The sequence below is a fragment of the Bubalus bubalis genome, chromosome 5, assembly GCF_019923935.1.
Source record: "Bubalus bubalis isolate 160015118507 breed Murrah chromosome 5, NDDB_SH_1, whole genome shotgun sequence".
In the NCBI taxonomy this organism is placed as follows: Eukaryota; Metazoa; Chordata; class Mammalia; order Artiodactyla; family Bovidae; genus Bubalus; species Bubalus bubalis.
In genome coordinates this window covers 14,846,311-14,868,476 of record NC_059161.1, presented here as the reverse complement: position 1 = coordinate 14,868,476, position 22,166 = coordinate 14,846,311, and the positions used below count along the sequence as shown (strand labels likewise).

At 40.3% G+C, this 22,166-nt stretch overlaps 2 protein-coding genes across 19 annotated transcripts in view; one reads left to right on the top strand and one right to left on the bottom strand.

Annotated features, from left to right (window-relative positions):
- Nucleotides 1-10,312, bottom strand: part of TRMT1L (tRNA methyltransferase 1 like) — a 34,422-nt gene extending 24,110 nt beyond the window's left edge. The window contains exons 1-5 of one of the 3 annotated variants that reach the window (XM_044942725.2): nt 9,811-10,312; nt 8,275-8,415; nt 5,460-5,570; nt 3,715-3,828; nt 282-346 (exon numbers count right to left, since the gene is read on the bottom strand). In XM_044942725.2, the coding sequence (XP_044798660.1) occupies nt 282-346; nt 3,715-3,828; nt 5,460-5,570; nt 8,275-8,415; nt 9,811-10,063 (684 nt within the window). In that variant the 5' untranslated portion in view covers nt 10,064-10,312. The remainder of the gene's footprint in view (nt 1-281; nt 347-3,714; nt 3,829-5,459; nt 5,571-8,274; nt 8,416-9,810) is intronic. The other 2 variants (XM_044942726.2, XM_006060515.4) reach the window with 2 other exon arrangements.
- Nucleotides 10,313-10,460: 148 nt separating this feature from the next.
- The window catches only part of SWT1 (SWT1 RNA endoribonuclease homolog), a 112,655-nt gene continuing 100,949 nt past the window's right edge, over nt 10,461-22,166 (top strand). For 3 of the 16 annotated variants that reach the window (XR_003109374.3, XR_003109372.3, XR_003109373.3), the window contains exons 1-3: nt 10,461-10,745; nt 17,872-17,952; nt 19,987-20,070. Coding sequence is in view for 11 of the 16 variants with exons in the window: in XM_025285478.3 (XP_025141263.3) it covers nt 17,881-17,952; nt 19,987-20,070 (156 nt within the window). In the remaining 5 variants the exon portion in view is untranslated. The other 13 variants (XM_006060521.4, XM_044942724.2, XR_006551053.2 and 10 more) reach the window with 10 other exon arrangements.

Sequence of the window (22,166 nt, the reverse complement as noted above, 5' to 3'; positions counted from 1 at the left end):
ATTCTCCATTTCAAAATTAGTATGTGGGTTAATTTTCCTTTCGAACATATGATAGCAGGTGATCTGACTGAAATTAAAAACTATAAAATGAAAAGTTCAATACAGCAACAATTTTCATACATTTCTTATTTTTCCTACTATGGTAATCTGAAAGCCCTTGAAAACAAAATCTTAAAGTAAATCTCATTGCTAAATATACACATTTTAGTCTTAAAGCAAGTAAAAATCGTACTTCCTTTAGAGATAGCTAAATCTAAAAATAACAAATCTAACGTGATTACCTGTTCTCCAATAATGTTTGGTTTCACCGGTCGACAAGGTAAGTGACAGATGCACATCCGGTAACCTAGAAGGAAGAACTGCTGCTTGTCTTATCACTGCTCATCAAAAGTTCAATTATTATTAAAATTACTACCAAATTTATAAGAATAATGGGGATTATTCTTATATTTGTAATGTCATAATTTATCTGAATGAGACTGCCTTAGTTTTATGCATTTGTTATATATGACACGGTATAAAAACATATACAAGAGATCTAGGTTCAGAATCTGGTTGTTCCAAAAACATCTGTTATCTTGCATTAGTCATGTAGCTTCTTTGGGACTCAGTTTTATCATCTACTTTTTGCCATCTTGACTTTTTCTCAACTTCATCTTCTTGCCTTATGCTGCATTTACTATTACACAGCCTCTTCTTCATCAATGATATGGCACTTAGTTCTCTTTGAGTACTTCCTACTTAATCTTTACAGATCCTCTTCCCTCTCTCATACTCTAAAATGTAGATTTTCTGTATGATGGATCTGCTACATAAATTTTTTCTCACTTCCGAACTAACTTGAATGCCTTTCATGATTGCGACTATCTCCCCTATGAGAAGGAATTCCAAATTATAGCTCTATTATCAATTCATTCCTGAGGGCCAGATCTCTACTTCCAATCCCCTACTCAAGACATGTGAGTGATTATTTCAAAACCTATTGTCAAGGACTTCCCTGCTGATGCAAAGGATAAGAATCTGCCTGCGAATGCAAGGGAAACGGGTTCAATCCCTGGCCCAGAAGATTTCACGTGCTGTGGAGCAGCTAAGTCTGTGCACTACAATCCTTAGCCTGAGCTCCAGAGCCCAGGTGCTAACTCCTGAAGCCCATGCTTCTAGACCCTGGGCTCCACAACGAGAGAAGCCACGGAACGGCAGCAAGAAGCCCACACGTTGCAAAAGAGTGGCCCTGCGCACAGCAATGAAGACCCAGCGTAACCAAAAAACATTAAAAAACAAAACAAAACCTACTGTCAAGGATTAAACTTTTCACTTGACTCTTGAACCAGGTTTCTTTTTTTACTTTTTTAATGAATAATAAAGCCTTCCAGTTACTCCTAACTCAAAAACTGTAAACTTATCTCTAACTTCCTTCTTCTCATACTTCTAGTTCAGTTCACTTGACATCCAATCATTTTTCTTAGCTGTGTATCTTGAAGTGTCTCAGGACCCAGACCTTGGACCATTTCCTTTGCACCTATATGTACTCTTAAGGTCGTTCCATCCAGACTTTCAGCTTTAAATACCATCTGTATTCTGACAACTCCCAAATATGTATCTCTAGCCCAAATCTTTCCAGGTTTATGTGCTCTCCAGGCTCCCTCCACTAGATGCATCTCAACATCTGTATGGCTAAATCTGAAGACATGTTCTTCTTTCTCACGTCTAATGCAGTCTTCTCCAGTTAGGTAAGGCATTCTTATTTTGTCCTTCATCTCATTTCTATTCCTTCAGCAGATCTTATTCAACATATTTGCCAATACTGTTCACAAAGACAAAAGCTATCATATTCCCCATCTACCAGATCACCATCATGTGAAAGAACGCAACAGCCTAAAGAACATGACAGTAAAGAATACCATGAACCATCAAACAGAAGAGAATAACCTGGAGGAGAGAGACCAGAGATTAAACAATGGCTTAAATAAAGCAATTACTTCATTACCTTTGTAATTAAAATGAGATCTTTTTTGTTAAGAAGTCAATATGGTTTACTATACATTCTCATAAATAATTAAACATAAGATAGTATGGCTTCTGAATTAGTCTCTAATTCACTTTTTCTCTAAGTAACTAGTGATAACCTTTTACCAATACTATAAGAAAATAGTTCTGGTCTAGTTCTGCCTTCTTTTTGGAGTGTCTTATAATGACTGTTTCATTTAGTCTGGTTGAAACTCCAGATAACCACATTTCACCGTCAGTGTACTTGCATGATCATATACAAATTTAAGTATACACATGTTTAGGGTTTTTTTGGGGAAGGGGAGTATTTTTGTTTTTATCATATATATTGCTATTTTCGGGCTTCCCTAGTGGCTCAGACGGTAAAGCGTCTGTCTGCAATACAGGAGACCCGGGTTCGATCCCTATGTTGGGAATATCCCCTGGAGAAGGAAATGGCAGCCCACTCCAGTATTCTTGCCTAGAGAATCCATGGATCGCGGAGCCTGGTAGGCTACCATCCATGGGGTCGCAAAGAGTCGGACATGACTAAGAGGCTTCACTTTCATTGCTATTTTCAGTTTACCATGAAAATCCTTCCAAGCAAGCTAATCTAGATCTAAAACACTCTTCTCAATGGCTGCATAATATTTCATGGTCTGTATGTACCATAATTTATTCAATCATCTTTGATTTTTAGTTCCAATTTTTTGTTTCTAAGCACATGATGCAATGAACATTTTTGTACATCTTTGTCTATTGCTTCCTTTACTCTTAGCAGAGGGAGTGCCTGGAGGAAAAATATTTTAAATTTTTTAAATGTTGCCAAATTTCTTTCTAAAAAAAGGCTGTAATATATCATCCATTGGAGAAGGAAATGGCAACCCACTCCAGTATTCTTGCCTGGGAAATCCCATGGACCGAGGAGCCTGGCGGGCTACAGTCCATGGGGCCACAAAGAGTCGGACATGACTGAGTAACTAAACACATATAATCCATAATCTCATACCTCATACCTCAGAATCTAACAATAACTCTCCCTAGGAAGTCTTTTAACTTGGTAAAATCGTGTTTTTTGTCCTTCAGCTTCATTCATTTCTTCATTTGAATCCTCTTGTTAAACTTACTCCCTCAAATTGTGCCATTTTTGTCATTGTTGTAACTTTTTTCCCCTCATTTCCATTTATCCAGAGTAGAGAAAGGCTCTGATTTTGAATATTTATCTTATATCTCACCATTATTCCAAAAACTCATTAACTCTATTTATTTTTAAGTCAGCAGCAGGGAAAAAAAGAGATGTTATCTTCTCTTTTCCAATATTCATACCAATTATTTTGTTTTATTTTTATTATACCTTCAAAACTATTACTGGAGTTAATATTAATCGTAGTTAATTAAAAACTGTAACTGTTCTAATAAAAAAAGGAAAAGTAAAACTTATGAAAACATGGTTCAGTAAGTAATGTGGACCTTCAGGGCCAAGCCAAGTACCCAGCACAGAACAGATACTTTATAATAGTTTGTCAAACTAAACTACTGGTGTCATAAATATCTACTGCCTAGAGAACAACGTGGTCTTTTATTAATAAATACATTAAAAGAGGGGCATTATATCCTTCATAATTTTAAAGTGAAGATACTTGATTATGTTGTCAGTAAAATTCCAAAACTAGTACAAAATCGTGAATTTCATTTACATCACTTTTTAGTAAGCACAAAAATACAAACCTTCAAATTCAACGGAGACTTTCCAGTGTAAATTCTGAAGGTGACGATGAAGCTTATGACTATTACAAGCTCTGAACTTCTCCTTGGGGCACAATGGGCAAGCCTGTTTGTTTCCTGTTAATGAAAAAAGAATCAATAAAGCAGAGAATATACCAGCTATTCATGCTTAAATTTGCCTACAAAAGAAGTTAACAGGGGACCCTTTCTCACCCTTGCCTCTCAAAACACACACACACACACACACCCCTTAGATAACATCTTTCTTAACATTTATTAAGGTGAAGTCATTCTTGTCTCAGCAGGTACTTAACAATAATTGTTTTAGGACACAGTCAGTGACTGATTTTTATCCTAAAACTCTCCTCTCTGTGGCAAGCTGATATCCCTGTTACCACTGGGTATGGAGAGGATGAGGAAATGATATCCCCACAGGCAAAATGCCTTCCAGAAAGAATGTCATTCTGCACTTTGGGCAGGGGAAAAGGCAGGAGTTGTCACACTTACAGAGGGATATGAGCTGGACAGACAAAAGTATCAGCTCTGGTATTCTACTCTAGCAGCAACAAAAACGGTTAACATGTGGAATTAGAAAATTGAAAGAAGGAAGGGGCAGATTGGATGCAATACTCTGTATCCTATTACAGTGGCTTTGGGCTTCACTGGTGGCTTAGATGGTGAAGAATCCACCTGCAATGTGGGAGTTGTGGGTTTGATCCCTGGGTCGCGAAGATTCCCTGGAGGAGGGCCTGGCAACCCATTTCAGTATTCTTGCCTGAAGAATCCCCTGGACAGAGGAGCCTGGCAGGCTCCAGTCCATGGGGTCACAAAAGGTCGGACATGACTAAGCACACAGCACACATCCTACTACTGAATTTGTTAAATTCTTCCTTCTTCATTAACATATTATTAAAAAGATTATGGATCATCAAAATAGAAGTTTCATTTAATTAGAAATGTAATGTATCTTAATAATAACTTTAATAGTACTAAAAATAAATCTCAAATCCAGGTTTAAATCAATAAAATATACAGAAACAGTAACTCAATTTTTAAAAAATTTATTTGACTATACCAGGGTGTTTTTGTTTTGATCATCCTGTGTGGCATGTGGGATCTTAGTTCCCTGACCAGGAATCCAACCCATGCCTCCCTGTATTAGAAACACAAAGTCTTAGCCACTGGACCACCAGGGAAGTCCCAATAACTCAATATTTAATCCAGGAAATACCTTTCACATATAGCACACAGCAAGTATAAGCACAATTTTTAAAATATACTCTCTACTTCAAAAAACCATGAGGAGATCTTGAGGATGGAATCCAAGCACTAAGGATGGTAAAGTAGAATGACAGGAGCTCAGGGCACTAACAACACTGTGAAACTCTGTACCAGCTCTACTTTGCCAGTCTTGAGATTTCTTTCTTATGAGAGAATAAAAGCCTCCATACGATTTTTTGGATTCCTGTTACTCATAGTAAAACGTTAATTCCTAACAAAGCCCTTATATATCCATGAGACTGTAATTTCTTTGAGGGGTTGTGAAATAACTTACCTCACAGTGCCCTTACATATAGAAGGGTACCATTTCCTAAGTTAAAAAACATTATCTTACTTCTGCCCTAGCTTGGCGGAAATAAACAAGTTCATGCTTACCAAAATTTTCATGAGTAGAAAGATGACAAATCATTAGAAACTGACCAAAAAAACCCCCCAAAAAACCAGAAACCCTCCAAAGATGGAAATACCTGCATCAAGATTATCTGAGTTCAGTGAATTAGCAGAGTCACAATCCCCTTCAGTTACAAAAGCTAACTTCTCTAAATCAGCAAGCTGCCTTTGAATTGAGATGTGTCTCTCTGAAAGGAAAGTTTAAGAGTTAGGAAATTATGCTTTAACAATATGTATTCCATCTTCAGTTTCATTTTATCACGTCACACAGAATTTTACACTTTCATTTCCTATAGCACAGTGCATTAGTACCTAGGCAGAAAACTCAGTTTGTAAATGACAAGTGTGTCTCAGAAGTCAAAGAGTTGCCACTGCATAACCTCACAGCTTTCAAATTTTATCTTATTAATCAATATAGTTTTACAGAAAATGTTTCTAGTCTGTATAAAACACTGAAGCCAGGTTTCCTGTTTCCAAAGAACTTTCAATCGGGTGAGAGATAAACACGTTAATTATTAACTGCAACACAAGGCAAGATGAATGAAGACTTAAGGGTAAAGGTAATATGATGTGGGTTTACAGAGGAATAACTCATTCCAACAACTGCCTCTAAGAAGCCTTCACTGAAGTGCTGTTTGACCAAGACTTAAGGTATAAACAGGTGTTCAGTAAGTCGAGATTTGGTGTCTGGCCTTATAAACTGAAATAACCTTGTAACTGAAATAAACAAAGGCATGTGGTGTAAAAATATATAGCCACTTCCCTTACCACTCCTGGCTGGAAAGTAGTACGTTTGGGGGATAGAGCTGGTAGAAAAATAATGCAGCCAAAAATGTAGTACAGATCATGGGAGGCATAAATTCTATATGTTAGTTTGAACTATACTCTTTAGGTAATGTTAAGTCTTTTCAGATTTTTGAGTAAATAAATGATATGATTTGAATGCATTTCAGAATCTGTAGTTGTAGTACCAACGATCAATAATTGAGGTGAGAAATTAGTAATGGAAAGGTACTAGAAAATAGAAGGTAAAAAAAAGCAGCAGAGGATTTGGGATGTGAAAGGGTGAAGATTAAAGAACAATTGAGATTTTGATACAAGTACTATTAACCAATAAAAAGGAAGAGGAAAACAGTTTTGGCAGAAAGGAAGAGAAAGAGAATGGGAATTTAGTTTTTTACACAGTGTGTTTGATTACTACTAGAATTAGCTACTCAAGTCCAGTAGGCAGTTGAATTGTAGTGGAAGGTCAGGAGGGATTCTGAATAGATATAACTCATAAATACGCATGTTAGGTGAAACTAAGAGCATCAGTAAGAAAGCCTAGGGGGAAATGTTTTGAAACTGAGGATAAAAAAGCCAAAACTCAGTCCCAATAACACATTTTCAGGTTATTCAAATATTATACATTCTTCAAATTACATATTTGTAAATTTTGGAATAAATGAATAAATCATTCCAAAATATATTTAACATATTCTTGATTAGTAGTATGTGGAATGCATTTCCCAATGCCGCTTAATCCACTACTGATTAACAAAAATGGGTACAATTTTGAAGTGAGGTGTGGAGGGATAGGAGACGTTGAGGAAAAGGAATCAAGAGGGTAGCTTCAAAAAGAAAAAATGGTATGGAGAATCAAGATAATGCAGAAGCCAGGAAAGAAGGGACTTGTAAAAGAGTAGTGCTTAACAGTAAATATCACAAATAGTCGTAGAGATCAAGAAAAGACTACTGGATTTAGTATTTAGTAAGTTTCTAGAGACCTTTAAGAAGGTTCAGTGAGGTGTTTTTAGAGTACAAATAGAACTGGAAAGAGAAACGAAGTACAGAAAATCAGCATAGATTACTTTTTTCAAGAAATCTGCTAGTATTAAAAAAAAAAGAGATGGGATTTTAACTTGCTTCTTTCTTTTTAAGGATGGAGAGACCTGAATATTGTAGCCCTATGGAAAGAAATGTTAACAAAGTAAAATTCTGAATATATGACTCAGAGATGGTAACTGATAGGAAAAGATTTCCAATGAGTTAGGAGTCAATGGGATAAACCACAAGGCTTAATACTACATAATTAGATTATATAATTTCTCCACACTGCTGTCTTCCTGCCTATTCTCTCCAAGCTTCACTCCCAGTTGCTTTGTTTCTCTTCTATATAATTTACATTCTTGTTTGTCTCATCTACAAATAAGCAGTAAGAAGCCAAGGGCTATGTTAAATGCCTAGTGCAGTAACTTGCACACAGCAGGCACTAGTTTTAAAATTAAAAAAAAAAAAAATCATTAGTCTTTTTGGTGCAGTAGCACACTGAGTCAAAATTTTGGAATTCAATTCAGCCCTATCAGACATTCCTGTTAAAATTTACTAAAATATATTTTACCTAATTCCAAAATGAGAAACACAAACAGCAACAAATGCTATTGGTTAATTTCTTATATCAGGTATTGTTCAAATGACTTACAATGAGGCACTTTCTATAAACAGATAAACTGTTTTCCCATTTGATGAAAACCTTTAATTACTGGCCCAGACAGTAAGATTCAGGCAATGAATCCATATGTACAAACCAACCTATTTAATTTGAAATCACTGGCTTCCAAAGATCTGTGTGTGTCAAACAAGATACATAGTACTACTAACGATGTGTTTATTGCAATCATTCTAACTACTAAGTAGTACAGAGTAAGTGAAAGGGGCCCAGTAAGTTAGAAAACTGAAAATCCTGTAGTCCACTACTGAAGAAAACTCTAAAGATCTGTCTAAAGATTCATGAAAACGCCTAAGTACATCTCTAAAGTCACTTTCTGGTTCAAGACAGTAGATATCAATCTGTACTTAAAATCACTCGATCTTTTTGTAACACGCTAATAATCTAGAAGTCAATAGGCAAACCTCTTATTAAATCAGATGATTCCAAGATGCTAGGTGGTTCTTTTAAAACTTCTTTTTCTTCCTCAATTTTCAATTCTACTTCAGATATGCCATCTTCATCTTGCCTATATGAGACTGATTTCAAAGGGCTAACTAGACCATCTAAAAATAATTTTTAAAATGTGATTAATACGTTTCTAATGCATTTCCAATTTCTTAATCACTATTTGTTCCAGAAATGCATTTTCAGGTTTTTCAAACATCACACATTCTTTAAATTAAATACTCACAAATTCTGGAATATCTGAATAAATCTTCCCAAACTATGTTTAACATATTCATGATGGTAGGGAGGTGGAGAAAGCATACACCCCCTAAAGCTGCTCAAGCACATCTGATTAACATAAAAAGACCATATCTAGAGGTGAGTTTAGGAGGATATCTTATTCTGGAGTGTATCTGCTCTTTCGCCATTGCAGTTGCGGAAGAAACAACTGGCCTTATTTAGCACTTAACTAGCTTTGATCTTCCGTGAAGAGGAGAGGCCTACCTGAGGCATTATGACCTTGGTCTTTTCTGTGATCCACCCTACTCTTTAGCAATCTTTATGCTGTTTAAAAATTGCAGAAATAATTCTATTAGATTGTAACTACTGAAATGTGTTTTTTTTACACATTAACCTCAAAACTGGCTTAGAAGTAGGAAAGACAACAAATTAAGATTTTTGTCGTTGTTGTTATGATTCAGAAAAAGCATAAAGGTCAATCTGGGGACAAAATTTTTAAAGGAAAGTTTCTCAGAGCTTACGTTTAAAAATGTTCAGAGGATTCTTGATAAAGTGTTACTTATCAATCTTTTAAATTCTTTTATGGCCTAATAAACCATCACTTACATGCAAGCACAATTAATACAGGCTATTAATTTTCGACAGCCGACTTGGAGAAACGTACAAAACTCAATGCGTATTTATGTCTGAGGGAAAACATCTACAATTTAGTCACTCTATCTTAAACTACTCGTCAGCCTCAAATTCTTTTTGGAGGCAAGCTGCTAAAGATAAAATGAGAAAAACCCCATCTCGTGTCTATTTCGAGACATAAAACCTAATTGACAGCAACGGTTTCTAAATCTTGGCAATTAGCATCTACTACAGTAAACTCGGTTTCTCTATCATATTTTAAAGGACACAGGGAAATATGGCAGACGGGGCTGAGAGGGAAACTACCAAATGAGGTGTAACTTCTAATTTCTGTACCAGAAAAAGACCTCCTTTAACGAAGACGTCCACGATCCCATTATTTCCTTCCACCTGCAGCACCACTGGCCTCCACAGATCCTTCCTTCCCTGAGATCCCCGAGGTTTGTGGAGATGCCGTCCCCCACCCTGTACCCGTTTTTTACCGCTATACGGGTCCCTCGTTCCTCCCCCCATTTCGCTAAAACTGCCTTTTCCCCCGTAAAAACCATTCCAGTGAAGAAGGGCCTCCCCTACTCCCCAGCAAGGCGCACTTTCTTGCTTCTCCTGCGGCAGAAAGATCTGGGCCTCCCTGCACTTACTGCTTTCAGCCTCATCAGGGGCAGAGGCTAGGGACGGGGACAGGGCCGGAGCCTGGGCCAGGGCAGGGGCTGGGACTGGAGCCGAGGCCGGAGTCGGAGCCGAGGCCGGGGCCGGGGTCGAGGCCGAGACCGGAGCCGAATCCGGGGCCGGCGCTGGGACCCGAGCCGAGTCCGGGGTCGGGGTCGGGACCGGGACCTGGACCACCTCCACCTTCTCCTGGGGCAGCAGCTCCTCCTCCGCCATATTCTCCATAGTTACCGCCTCCTTGCCAGGCCCGCCCGGGGACGAGCAGGGGCTCACGGCGGAGTGAGAGAAATGGCGTGAAAGCCCAGAGGGCCGGATCCGAGAAGTGGGGAAGCAAATGGGTAGGGCGAGATGCGTGCAACAGACAAAAGATGAAGAATCAGTAACCAAATCCAGTCAGCAGAAAAATTAAAAGCCACAGGCAGCAATTCGCGGTCCCGTCCGCTTCCTTTTCCCCGAGGCGTTACGACGCCAGCCCCGCCTGCGCAGGAGCATGCTGGGGGATGGCGTCCAATGAGGTCAGAGAGTTCCGTTTCCACCGCGCGTCTCTGTTCCAGCCGTCAACCACCGAACCCAATCAAAACTACAATACCCAGCGTGCACCGCGCAGCCTGGGGCGGAGCGGTGCGGGGTGGGGGGGTGGTTCCAAGGGCTTGGAGGAAGTAAATGCAAAGGTAAACAAACGTTCCTGGAAAATCCCATGGACAGAGGAGCCTGGTAGGCTACAGTCCATGGGGTCGCAAAGAGTCGGACACGACTGAGCGACTTCACTTCACTTCAAACAAACGCTCCGGAGCGTTCGAGCGCCAGCTACCTTCTGAGCGCAGAACTACATTTCCCAGCGGGCGTCGCGCCCGGGGTCCCTTTCTCAGGGTTTGGGCGTCCCAAATCGCAACCGGCGCGGGCTCTGGTAAGTAACGAAGGGAAGCCAAGGGGTTAGTTGACGTTTCGGTGGGTACTCTCCCTGCCTCACTCCGGGACCGAAAGGGGGCAGCCGGCGGGACGGACGGAGGATTCGGGGGCCTCTCGAGCCTGGGCGGGGCGACTCTGTGGGCGGACCCGGGGTTGAGCCTGCTCTGTGAAGGGTGTGGTTCTGGCCCGGCTCTGCCTTCCGGGCAGCCTCTCGCCACGGGTTGGGTGCGGTGTGTTTCTAACCGAGTCCGCGGGATTAGGCGGTTTCTGGGCCGCTTGTCAGTCAGGTGGACTTCGAGATGGGGGTCTGCTCTTCGTTTCCCGCCTTCACCCACACTATGATCTGAACACTCTTTTCCTTTTAATTTTGTTTTAACCTACGTATTCCCAATAGCAGCGCCGCGCTGTGGCTCTAAGATTCCTGTGGATGGTGAATTGCTGGGGCCCAGGAGTGGGGAGAAGAGCCTATGCTTACATTTAGGCTTTTAATATCCAAGGCTTCTGAATGTGTGGAGCTTCAGGGCACTTGACTGATGCGATTCAGATTCCTCAAGGCGTCTGTTAAGTTTCCAGGCCTCCGTACTTCTCTTTACTCTCCGAGCCTGCTTGAGTTTAAGGCGCGCTCCTTCAAGGCCACTGCGGGAGGCAAGAGGAATGCCTTGTTTTCTGACTGCTCTGCCTACAACTGGTCCGAATTTTACAGGAAGCAGGAAGGGAGAGGGAGTCTTCTTTTAGTCTCAGGTATTCGCACTTCCCGTTCGGTTTTCCTAGTTAATAAAGGTGATACTTAATAGTTTTCTTCTTGGTCTGTTTATTTTCTATTTGTTTTCAGTAGCCAGGGGAGAGCGAGTGTCAGTTTTTTGGCATTTCGAAACTCAAAACAGGAATGTGGTCCTCCTTCCCAGAACTTAGAAAGTATATATGGAGGGGTTTCCCCCTCCTCTCCTCCCCAGTTAAACAATTTATCCCATGGAAGTTTTTGTGAATTGTGATTCTAAAGCCCTCTTAGTGGCCCCACCCACAAGTTTTAACTAGTATTCCTGGATGTATATACTGCCTCACTGGTCTTATCAGTTAATTAAAAATGAGATAATAACATTACAGTTTGCAGGCATGAGTAGTGGATATTTATGCATCATCGAGGAACCAGTGATGTTTTAATTTGTGAAAGAATGGATGGTTAATTGAAAGCTTAATTTAGGATGTCAATTTCATTAATACCAGTTGAAAACCAGAAGATGAAAAGGGCTAGATTTTTAGTCTGTGTATTCTGTGGAAATTTTAATCAGAATTCCCAAGCATGGTCCCTGCTCTTGAGCCATCCTAAAGAAGGCATCTTCAAAGTTTGAAAAATTATATTGAGTATATTACTCATCTATTGCTGCATAAGTTCCTCAGAACTTTATGGCTTAAGACAACCAAAGACACTTCTTACCCCACAGTAGATATGAGTCAGGAATTCAGAAATGGCTTTCTGGGTGTATCTGCCTTAGGGTCTCTCATCACATTGCAGTGAGATACTTGCAAGGGATGCTGCCTAGTGGATGCTTGATTAAGGCTGCAGGATCAGCTTCAAGGGTGGCCCACTCACACGCCTCTAAGTCCATTCATTTTTGGCAAAAGGTTTCAGCTCTTCCTCGGTGGGCTTTTCCTAGGGTTACTTGAATGTCTTCATGATATGGTGGCTGGCTTTTCCTAGGGTGAACAATTCAAGACAGAGAAAGGCAAAAGCCACAGTGTGTTATTTGACCTGGCCACATATTATATAAATATATCCTGTTGGTTGCACAGGTCATCTCTACTTATTGTGAGAGGAAACTTCATAAGAGACGGTGGCAGCAGAGATCAGGAGCCAACTGGGAAGCAGGCCAGCACAGGAAATCTCCACTCATTTAGTTTATATTTTAATTTCCATAAAATTGGTATGAATGGTACACTAATATAATTTGTCACAGTACATATATAGGGGTTTTTCTTTTGATAGTCTACTCTCTGCAGTATTTTTTTCCCTGATTTGTCTTATGGATAATAGATTCAAATTGGTTTTGTGTGTATGTGTGTGTGTGTGTATTCAAAGCACAACATGAAAGGGTTTAAATTGTAAAAAGTAAAAAAACCAGCCCATTGCCTTAAGCAATTTATTTCATGGAAGTTATTGTTTTTCCTTATACCTTTCTCCCCATGGAATGGGATCCTTGGAACAAGAAAGAAAAATGAAGATTATTCCTGTAATCTGGAAACTCAACTGTGAATTTAATTATTGCCATGAATTATCTTAAAAGGCAAAATTTCTGGATAATTTAGAATCTGTCATTAGAAGTATATGTTGACTGTTTTATTAATTTTTATTATTATTAGATTTCTGGTTTCAGTATTTTCTTTGTTCCATATTCTTCAAAACATTCTACAAATTTGATTTAGTGTAATTGATCATTCTTTTATAGAACTTCACTTACTGTGATCATGTTTGACCAGGAGTACTTGTAATTGCTTGGTTTCTAGTCTTTGTTATGTTCTTAGCATCAATACTTATCACTCTGTGTGTGTGTGTGTGTGTGTTGTGTGTGTGTGTTAGTTGTTCAGTCGTGTCTGACTCTTTGCGACCCCATGGACTGTAGCCTGCCAGACTCCTCTTTCCATGGGATTATCAGGCAAGAATACTAGAGTGAGTTGCCATTCCCTCTCCAGGGGATCCTCCTGACCTAGGGATTGAACTCTGGTCTCCTGCATCGCAGGCTCGTTCTTTACCATCTCTGTGTCACATGGAAGTCCTATACATATCACTAGCAGCAATAAACTCTCCTTTGGACTTTGCTTGTGGACCCCTTTATATCTTCTTGCCCCAGCAAATCTGGTGATGTTCCCAATCTCTGGCCTCTGTATTCCAGTACAGGATGATTATATATACTGTCTTTAAAGTGTTTATGACCATTGGGGATGACTGTGTGTAGGTTTCTTTCTTTCTTTTTGTCAGTAACAGCAGTATAGACTTGATCCAGATCCAGGCTGGAAAAGGGAGACTGGGATAAGAAATGGACAGAGGGACTGCAATGAGCAAGAGTTGGAAGTGACTCAGAATGAACAATCACTATTCTGGGAAAGAAAAATTCACCTACTCATTTACTCAGAGGGCATTTATAAACACCTCCTAAATTTTCAATACAGTGTACTCTTGAAGAAGCTCAGGGTCTAGCAGAAAGACAATTGCTGAAGCCAGTATTTTTTTAGACTCTACTGTGTACTATCTGACAGAATGTGGTCCATTGGAGAAGGGAATGGCAAACCACTTCAGTATTCTTGCCTTGAGAACCCCATGAACAGTATGAAAAGGCAAAATGATAGGATACTGAAAGAGGAACTCCCCAGGTCAGTAGGTGCCCAATATGCTACTGGAGATCAGTGGAGAAATAACTCCAGAAAGAATGAAGAGATGGAGCCAAAGCAAAAACAATACCCAGCTGTGGATGTGACTGGTGATGGAAGCAAGGTCTGATGCTGTAAAGAGCAATATTGAATAGGAACCTGGAATGTCAGGTCCATGAATCAAGGCAAATTGGAAGTGGTCAAACAGGAGATGGCAAGAGTGAACGTTGACATTCTAGGAATCAGCGAACTAAAATGGACCAGAATGAGTGAATTTAACTCAGATGACCATTATATCTACTACTGCGGGCAGGAATCTCTTAGAAGAAATGGAGTAGCCATCATGGTCAACAAAAGAGTCTGAAATGCACTACTTGGATGCAATCTCAAAAACGACAGAATGATCTCTGTTTGTTTCCATGGCAAACCATTCAATATCACAGTAATCCAAGTCTATGCCCCAACCAGTAATGCTGAAGAAGCTGAAGTTGAACGGTTCTATGAAGACCTACAAGACCTTTTAGAACTAACATCCAAAAAAGATGTCCTTTTCATTATAGGGGACTAGAATACGAAAGCAGGAAGTCAAGAAACACCTGGAATAACAGGCAAATTTGGCCTTGGAATATGGAATGAAGCAGGGCAAAGGCTAATAGAATTTTGCCAAGAGAACGCACTCGTCATAGCAAACACCTTCTTCCAACAACACAAGATAAGACTCTACACATGGACATCATCAGATGGTCAACACCGAAATCAGGTTGATTATATTCTTTGCAGTCAAAGATGGAGAAGCTCTATACAGTCAGCAAAAACAAGACCGGGAGCTGACTGTGGCTCAGATCATGAACTCCTTATTGCCAAATTCAGACTTAAATTGAAGAAAGTAGGGAAAACCACTAGACCATTCAGGTATGACCTAAATCAAATCCCTTATGATTATACAGTGGAAGTGAGAAATAGATTTAAAGGACTAGATCTGATAGAGTGCCTGATGAACTATGGACGGAGGTTCGTGACATTGTACAGGAGACCATCCCCATAGAAAAGAAATGGAAAAAAGCAAAATGGCTGTCTGGGGAGGCCTTACAAATAGCTGTGAAAAGAAGGGAAGCAAAAAGCAGAGGAGAAAAGGAAAGATATAAGCATCTGAATGCAGAGTCCCAAAGAATAGCAAGAAAAGATAAGAAAGCCTTCCTCAGTGATCAATGCAAAGAAATAGAGGAAAACAACAGAATGGGGAAGACTAGAGATCTCTTCAAGAAAATTAGAGATATCAAGGGAATATTTTATGCAAAGATGTGCTCGATAAAGGACAGAAATGGTATGGACCTAACAGAAGCAGATGATATTAAGAAGAGGTGGCAGGAATACACAGAAGAACTGTACAAAAAAAGATCTTCATGACCAAGATAATCATGATGGTGTGATCACTGACCTAGAGCCAGACATTCTGGAATGTGAAGTCAAGTGGGCCTTAGAAAGCATCACTACGAACAAAGCTAGTGGAGGTGATGGAATTCCAGTTGAGCTATTTCAAATCCTGAAAGATGATGCTGTGAAAGTGCTGCACTCAATATGCCAGCAAATCTGGAAAACTCAGCAGTGGCCACAGGACTGGAAAAGGTCAGTTTTCATTCCAATCCCAAAGAAAGGCACTGCCAAAGAATGCTCAAACTACCGGACAATTGCAGTCATCTCACATGCTAGTAAAGTAATGCTCAAAATTCTCCAAGCCAGACTTCAGCAATACGTGAACTGTGAACTTCCAGATGTTCAAGCTGGTTTTAGAAAAGGCAGAGGAACCAGAGATCAAATTGCCAACATCCGCTGGATCATCGAAAGAGCAAGCGAGTTCCAGAAAAACATCTATTTCTGCTTTATTGACTATGCCAAAGAGAAGGCAATGGCACCCCACTCCAGTACTCTTGCCTGGAAAATCCCATGGATAGAGGAGCCTGGTAGAGCTGTAGTCCATGGGGTCGCTAAGAGTCGGACACGACTGAGTGACTTCCTTTCACTTTTCATTTTCATGCATTGGAGAAGGAAATGGCAGCCCACTCCAGTGTTCTTGCCTGGAGAATCCCAGGGACAGGGGAGCCTGGTGGGCTTCTGTCTATGGGGTCGCACAGAGTCGGACACGACTGAAGTGACTTAGCAATAGCAGCAAAGCCTTTGACTGCATGGATAACAATAAACTGTGGAAAATTCTGAAAGAGATGGGAATACCAGACCACTTGACCTGCCTCTTGAGAAATCTGTATGCAGGTCAGGAAGCAACAGTTAGAACTGGACATGGAACAACAGACTGGTTCCAAATAGGAAAAGGAGTATGTCAAGGCTGTATATTGTCACCCTGCTTATTTAACTTCTATGCAGAGTACATCATGAGAAACGCTGGGCTGGAAGAATCACAAGCTGGAATCAAGATTTCCGGGAGAAATATCAATAACCTCAGCTATGCAGATAACACCACCCTTATGGCAGAAAGTGAAGAGGAACTAAAGAGCCTCCTGATGAAAGTGAAAGAGGAGAGTGAAATAATTGGCTTAAAGCTCAACATTCAGAAAACGAAGATCATGGCATCTGGTCCCATCACTTCATGGCAAATAGATGGGGAAACCGTGTCAGACTTTATTTTTTGGGGCTCCAAAATCACTGCAGATGGTGACTGCAGCCATGAAATTAAAAGACGCTTACTCCTTGGAAGGAAAGTTATGACCAACCTAGATAGCAGAGACATTACTTTGCCAACAAAGGTCCATCTAGTCAAGCCTATGGTTTTTCCAGTAGTCATGTATGGATGTGGGAGTTGGACTGTGAAGAAAGCTGAGCGCCGAAGAATTGATGCTTTTGAACTGTGGTGTTGGAGAAGACTCTTGAGAGTCCCTTGGACTGCAAGGAGATCCAACCAGTCCATTCTAAAGGAGATGAGCCCTAGGTGTTCTTTGGAAGGAATGATGCTAACGCTGAAACTCCAGTCCTATGGCCACCTCATGCGAAGAGTTGACTCATTGGAAAAGACTCTGATGCTGGGAGGGATTGGGGGCAGGAGGAAAAGGGGACGACAGAGGATGAGATGGCTGGATGGCATCACCGACTCGATGGACGTGAGTCTGAGTGAACTCCGGGAGTTGGTGATGGACAGGGAGGCCTGGCATCCTGTGATTCATGGGGTTGCGAAAAGTTGGACACGACTGAGTGACTGAACTGAACTGAACTGTGTACTATCTTGTACAAGGTGCTTTTACATCCATAGTTCCATTTAAGTTTTTAAAAAACCCTCTTGGATGAGTTATCTCTATTTTACACATAGTGGAACTAGGACTCAAAAAATGTACATGTTTTGCCCGACGTCTCACTCAGTGAGAGATGGAGGATATGTTGAGAAAATGAAGATTTAATGACTAATTGGTTTTGAAGTGTGGTTGAGGCAAAACATAATAGTCCTGCAGGCAATTGAAAATGGGAATGTAACGCTAGAGATAGAAGTTTGCCTTAAAGGCATACTTTTGAGAGTCTTTCTTAAAAGGTGACCATCCCCACACTGATGGAAGGAAACAGGTCATGAGGCAGAATATAAGTAAAGTGGAACAATGAGACAATCCTATCATGTTGAAAATGGGTAAAATACAAAAATTATTTTTATAAAGCTCCAATCTTTAAGAAACTGAAAAAAGTATGATTTCTAATGTTCTTGTTGTAGCAATGGTTAAAAAAAAAAACCCACACACATGATGTGTTTTTGATGTTTCTTTTAGCTTTGCAAAATGTCCAACAAAGAATCTTGTGAAAAAGAGACGTCTCGGAGAAAAGGCACCACCCCATCATCCAATATTGAAGTAAGAATTTTGACTTATTGACCTAAAGATACCCTGTTTTGCAGTTTTATTTTTGTGTGATGAAAAAAATGCACCTTAATTTTAAAACAAGTTATGTAAATATTTTGTTCTTCTGACCGAGAAAGAGTCATTTGTTTTTCTTTTCTTTCATTATTTTATTTATTCCTCTCAACTCTATGAGGTAGGTACTATTATTATCCCAGTTGTACAAATGAAGAAACTGAGGCTTGGCAGCATCCTTTTTGGCTCTTTCTCCTCTTAAACTGTACTCTCGCAAGTGCCCAGCCTCAGTGTTCTCAATGTGGTAAATTGCAGTTACATTCTTTAAGTTGCTTGGACCAAAACCCTGGGCATCATGCTCTGCCTGCATCCCATCTATCAGCAAATTCTGTCAGCTGAGTGTGACTCCCACTCCCACTGCTATCACCATGATCCAGGCAAACAGCTTGATTTCTACCTTTGCCTTCTTGTGCTCTCACCATAACAGGCACAGTGATCCTATTAAAATGTTAAATCATGTCACTCTTCTGCTCAATATTTTCTAGTGATTTTCCACTTCAGAGAAAAAGCTAATGTCTTTGCTGGGACAGAAAACACATTACTGTCACCATCTCATCTCCATCTCATTCTCCCTTTGCTTTCTGCACTCCTTGGCTTCTTTATTGCTGCTCCAGTAAGCCAGGCACATTCCTGCTTTGTGCTTGCTGTTACTCCCTTTAACTTTGCCTAGCTACTCACAGGGTTTGTTCCTTCATTTCATTAGGTCTCTGTTCAGGTGTCAAATTACCGGTGGGGACCCATTTTGACTACTTTGTTTAAAATTGCAACAGCCTCACCCCTACCTCCCAGCCCTTCCTGACCCCTTTCTCTGCTTTATTATTATTATTTTTTTAATAGCATCATCTGACACACTAAATATATTACTTAACTTATTTGTAAGTTAAACCTGCAGTAGGTGTAACCTGTATGACAGCAGAGACTTTATTTTTTTTTTCACTACTCTGTTCTCACTGTCTAGAAAAGTATCTTTGATACACGGTAGGTACTTGAAATATGTTTCTCCTGGGTCTGTTGAATTCAGGAGCCACTGAAAAAATAACTGGGTATATGGTTTTGCTTTGTAGAAGACTAAGTATCACTATGGCAGTACCATTTCCCAATGTCCTTATGTGAGCTGTCTGCAACTTTCTGCTATATTACCTCTATCCCAAGTGAAAGTGAAAAAGTAAAAGTGTTAGTCACTCAGTCACGTCCAACTCTTACAACTCCATGGACTGTAGCCCACCAGCCTCCTCTGTCCAGGGAATTCTCCAGGCAAGAATACTGGAGTTGGTAGCCATTCCCTTCTTCAAGGGATCTTCTCTGACTCAGGAATTGAACCCAGGTCTCCTGCATTGCAAGCAGATTCTTTAACATGTGAGCCACCAGAGAAGCCCACTTCTATCCCATCTCATTCCTAATTCAAGACCACTTAGATCTTCTGATTTCTAGTTAAGTCTCCTTTCCTCTTACCAATGTTTGTATGCCTTTAAACATTGTTCCCGGACTTCCCTGGTGGTATGGTGGATAAGAACCCAACTACCAGTGGAGGGGACACGGTTCTGATCCCTGGTCCGGGAAGATTCCACATGCCAAAGAGCAACTAAGCCTGTAAGCCGCAGCTACTGAGCCCAACTTGCTCCAGAGCCTGAGAGCCAATAACTGCTGCCTGTGCACCACAACTGCTGAGCCTAGGTGTTGCAGCTACTGAAGCCCTCACACCTAGAGCTTTTTCTCTGCAACAAGAGAAGCCACTGCAATGAGAAGGCTCTCCTACCACAACTAGAGAATAGTCCCTGCTCTCTGCAACTAGAGAAAGCCTGTGCACAGCAACAAAGACCCAATACAGCTAAATAAATAAATAAACATTGTTCTCTTCTGAAACTTATTATTAATGCAGAAGGAATCTTGATTTATAACGACATTGATAAAAGAATGCTCTCTTACACTGTGCTTTATTTTGTGCTTTTCTTTTTTTCCAAATGACATTCTTAGGATAAGAGAGAGAAAAAAGCATCAGTAAGTTCTCCTTGTTCAACTTGCTCTGTAAGATCAGTGTCATCAGAGAAGAAAAAACTAGTGAGTATTTAGATACTGTAACTAACTCTAAAAATGATGTCAAAGGTTTAATGTACAATTGAAAGCTTTATGATATAAACTCCCCTACTACTTTTCCATTAATTTCTTCTTGATATTATACGTGCTTTTTGATAGCCGATAGATGGAAAAGCAGCTTTTCCCTGCTACTCACCAAAAAGCATTTATCAAATTCTTCCTTTGTGCTAATAGATCCTATCATGTGGGATTAGACAACGTGAATATAAATTTAGACAATTTTTAAGTCTTTTCCTGTATGTGGTTAAATTTGTCTTTACAATTTCATTTTGAAGTCACCAGGGCAGAGATAGTGTTTGCATTTTCAGATTCAGAAATTGAGATCCAGAAAGTTAAGTGACTTGTGAAAGGACACTAAATTGTTTGCAGCAACAAAGTGAAGTCCAGATTTTTTTCCACTGTCTGCCAAATAATATGGAACAGTGACAGCAGACTAAACACATCAACCTGGGACATGGATAGTTGCGAAGTGCTCACCACGTTCAAAGGAAGAGTTAGGAATATATGAAGATTGCTGCACAGTTGTTGTAGGTAATAAGAGAAAATAGTTGTGTGCCGGGAGCCACCACAGGAGATCCCACCCATGACAAGGTCATGTGGAAGAGCCATGACAAGCAAGGCAGATCATGGCTCGAGGGACCCCCTAAATCTGCTTCAGCATCTACCCCAAAACTAGAATCTGTCTACTGTTTATTATATTATGCCTTTCACCAACTCTTCTGACATTAACAGGGGGCTATCCCCGACCACCTTTCTCTGGAAAAAGTCAACTTAGAGCTTTAGTTAATAAGTCTCCTGGGCATGAAAGGAATATTTCTATTTTAACCCCTCTGATGGCATTCTAGCTTGCCTGACAGGTTTATCCATACTCTTGCAATTAACACACATGATTGTTCACAACTACCCAACCTTGAAAGGCACAGGAAGCCAAAACATTCTAAAAGTCCTAATGAGCATAGAGTCCTTTAAGGGATGAAAAATTATTAGAATAGATAGTACTGGTAAAGGGCTTCATTATTGGGCCAATGCTTGCTGCCAAGTTCCATATCTCTTATCCATTGTGCACCTGGGAGTGCATTAGTTAACATAGTTGGAATGTAAAGAAAACAAGTAACAGCCTTGGAATTAACCACATCAGATCTTTGAGTTAATTGGTTCTTTCTTTGTTGTAACTTACTGCACCTTTGCTCTGTGAGAATGTAACTCTGTTTAGCACTTTCTGAGGCTGACATAGATTAGAAATGTAAAGAAAAAACACTTCAAGGGAAAATAAGTTTTCTGGTTTAGCAGCCTTTATCAAAAAAGGGTCATAAAATGTCCACAGGCTTCCAAGGCTAGAAGATAATGTACACAACATTGTTTATGGGAAAGGTATGCATAAAAAACCCTGGTTTCGATAAAGACAAAACAGATGTAGTGTTTGGGCTGACTCTGTATGACTTTGCATCTTTCATTTCCCTCTATGTACAAGTCAAGGTATAAAAGTTCCTTTTGAAAATAAAGTTATGGGCCTCGCTCACTGAAGCTTGGTCTCCCCATGTCGTTCTTTTCTCTCCTTTTCTCTCTCTGTTCTTCTTTCAGGATGACTCCTTGGGGCACAGGAGCTTTATTGGCTTCTGTGTTAATCAAGGAAGATTAAGCCTCTGATCTCTCCGCTTTGCTATCCTTATCGCCTAAGCCGTCATCCTGAGGGTACCCCTGGATCCTGCTGGGGCTGGACCCCGGCAGTTGTGAAAGTTCCATGAATGCAGATTTGGGTTTTTAAGAGTTTGTTTTCACATAATGGAACTGCTGTTGCAATTCTTGCTGTATTAACCTTCTTAAAACACTGATTTCATCATATTTCTCCTCTGTTGAAAAATCTTCACTTAGTTTTTTAGTTTACCATTTGGGCTTCCCTGGTGGCTCAGCTGGTAAGAATCCACCTGCAATGCGGGAGACCTGAGTTCGATCCCTGGTTTGGGATGATCCCCTGGAGAAGGGAATACCTACCCACTCCAGTATTCTGGCTTGGAAAATTCCATGGACTGTATAGTCCATGGGGTCGCAAAGAGTCAGGA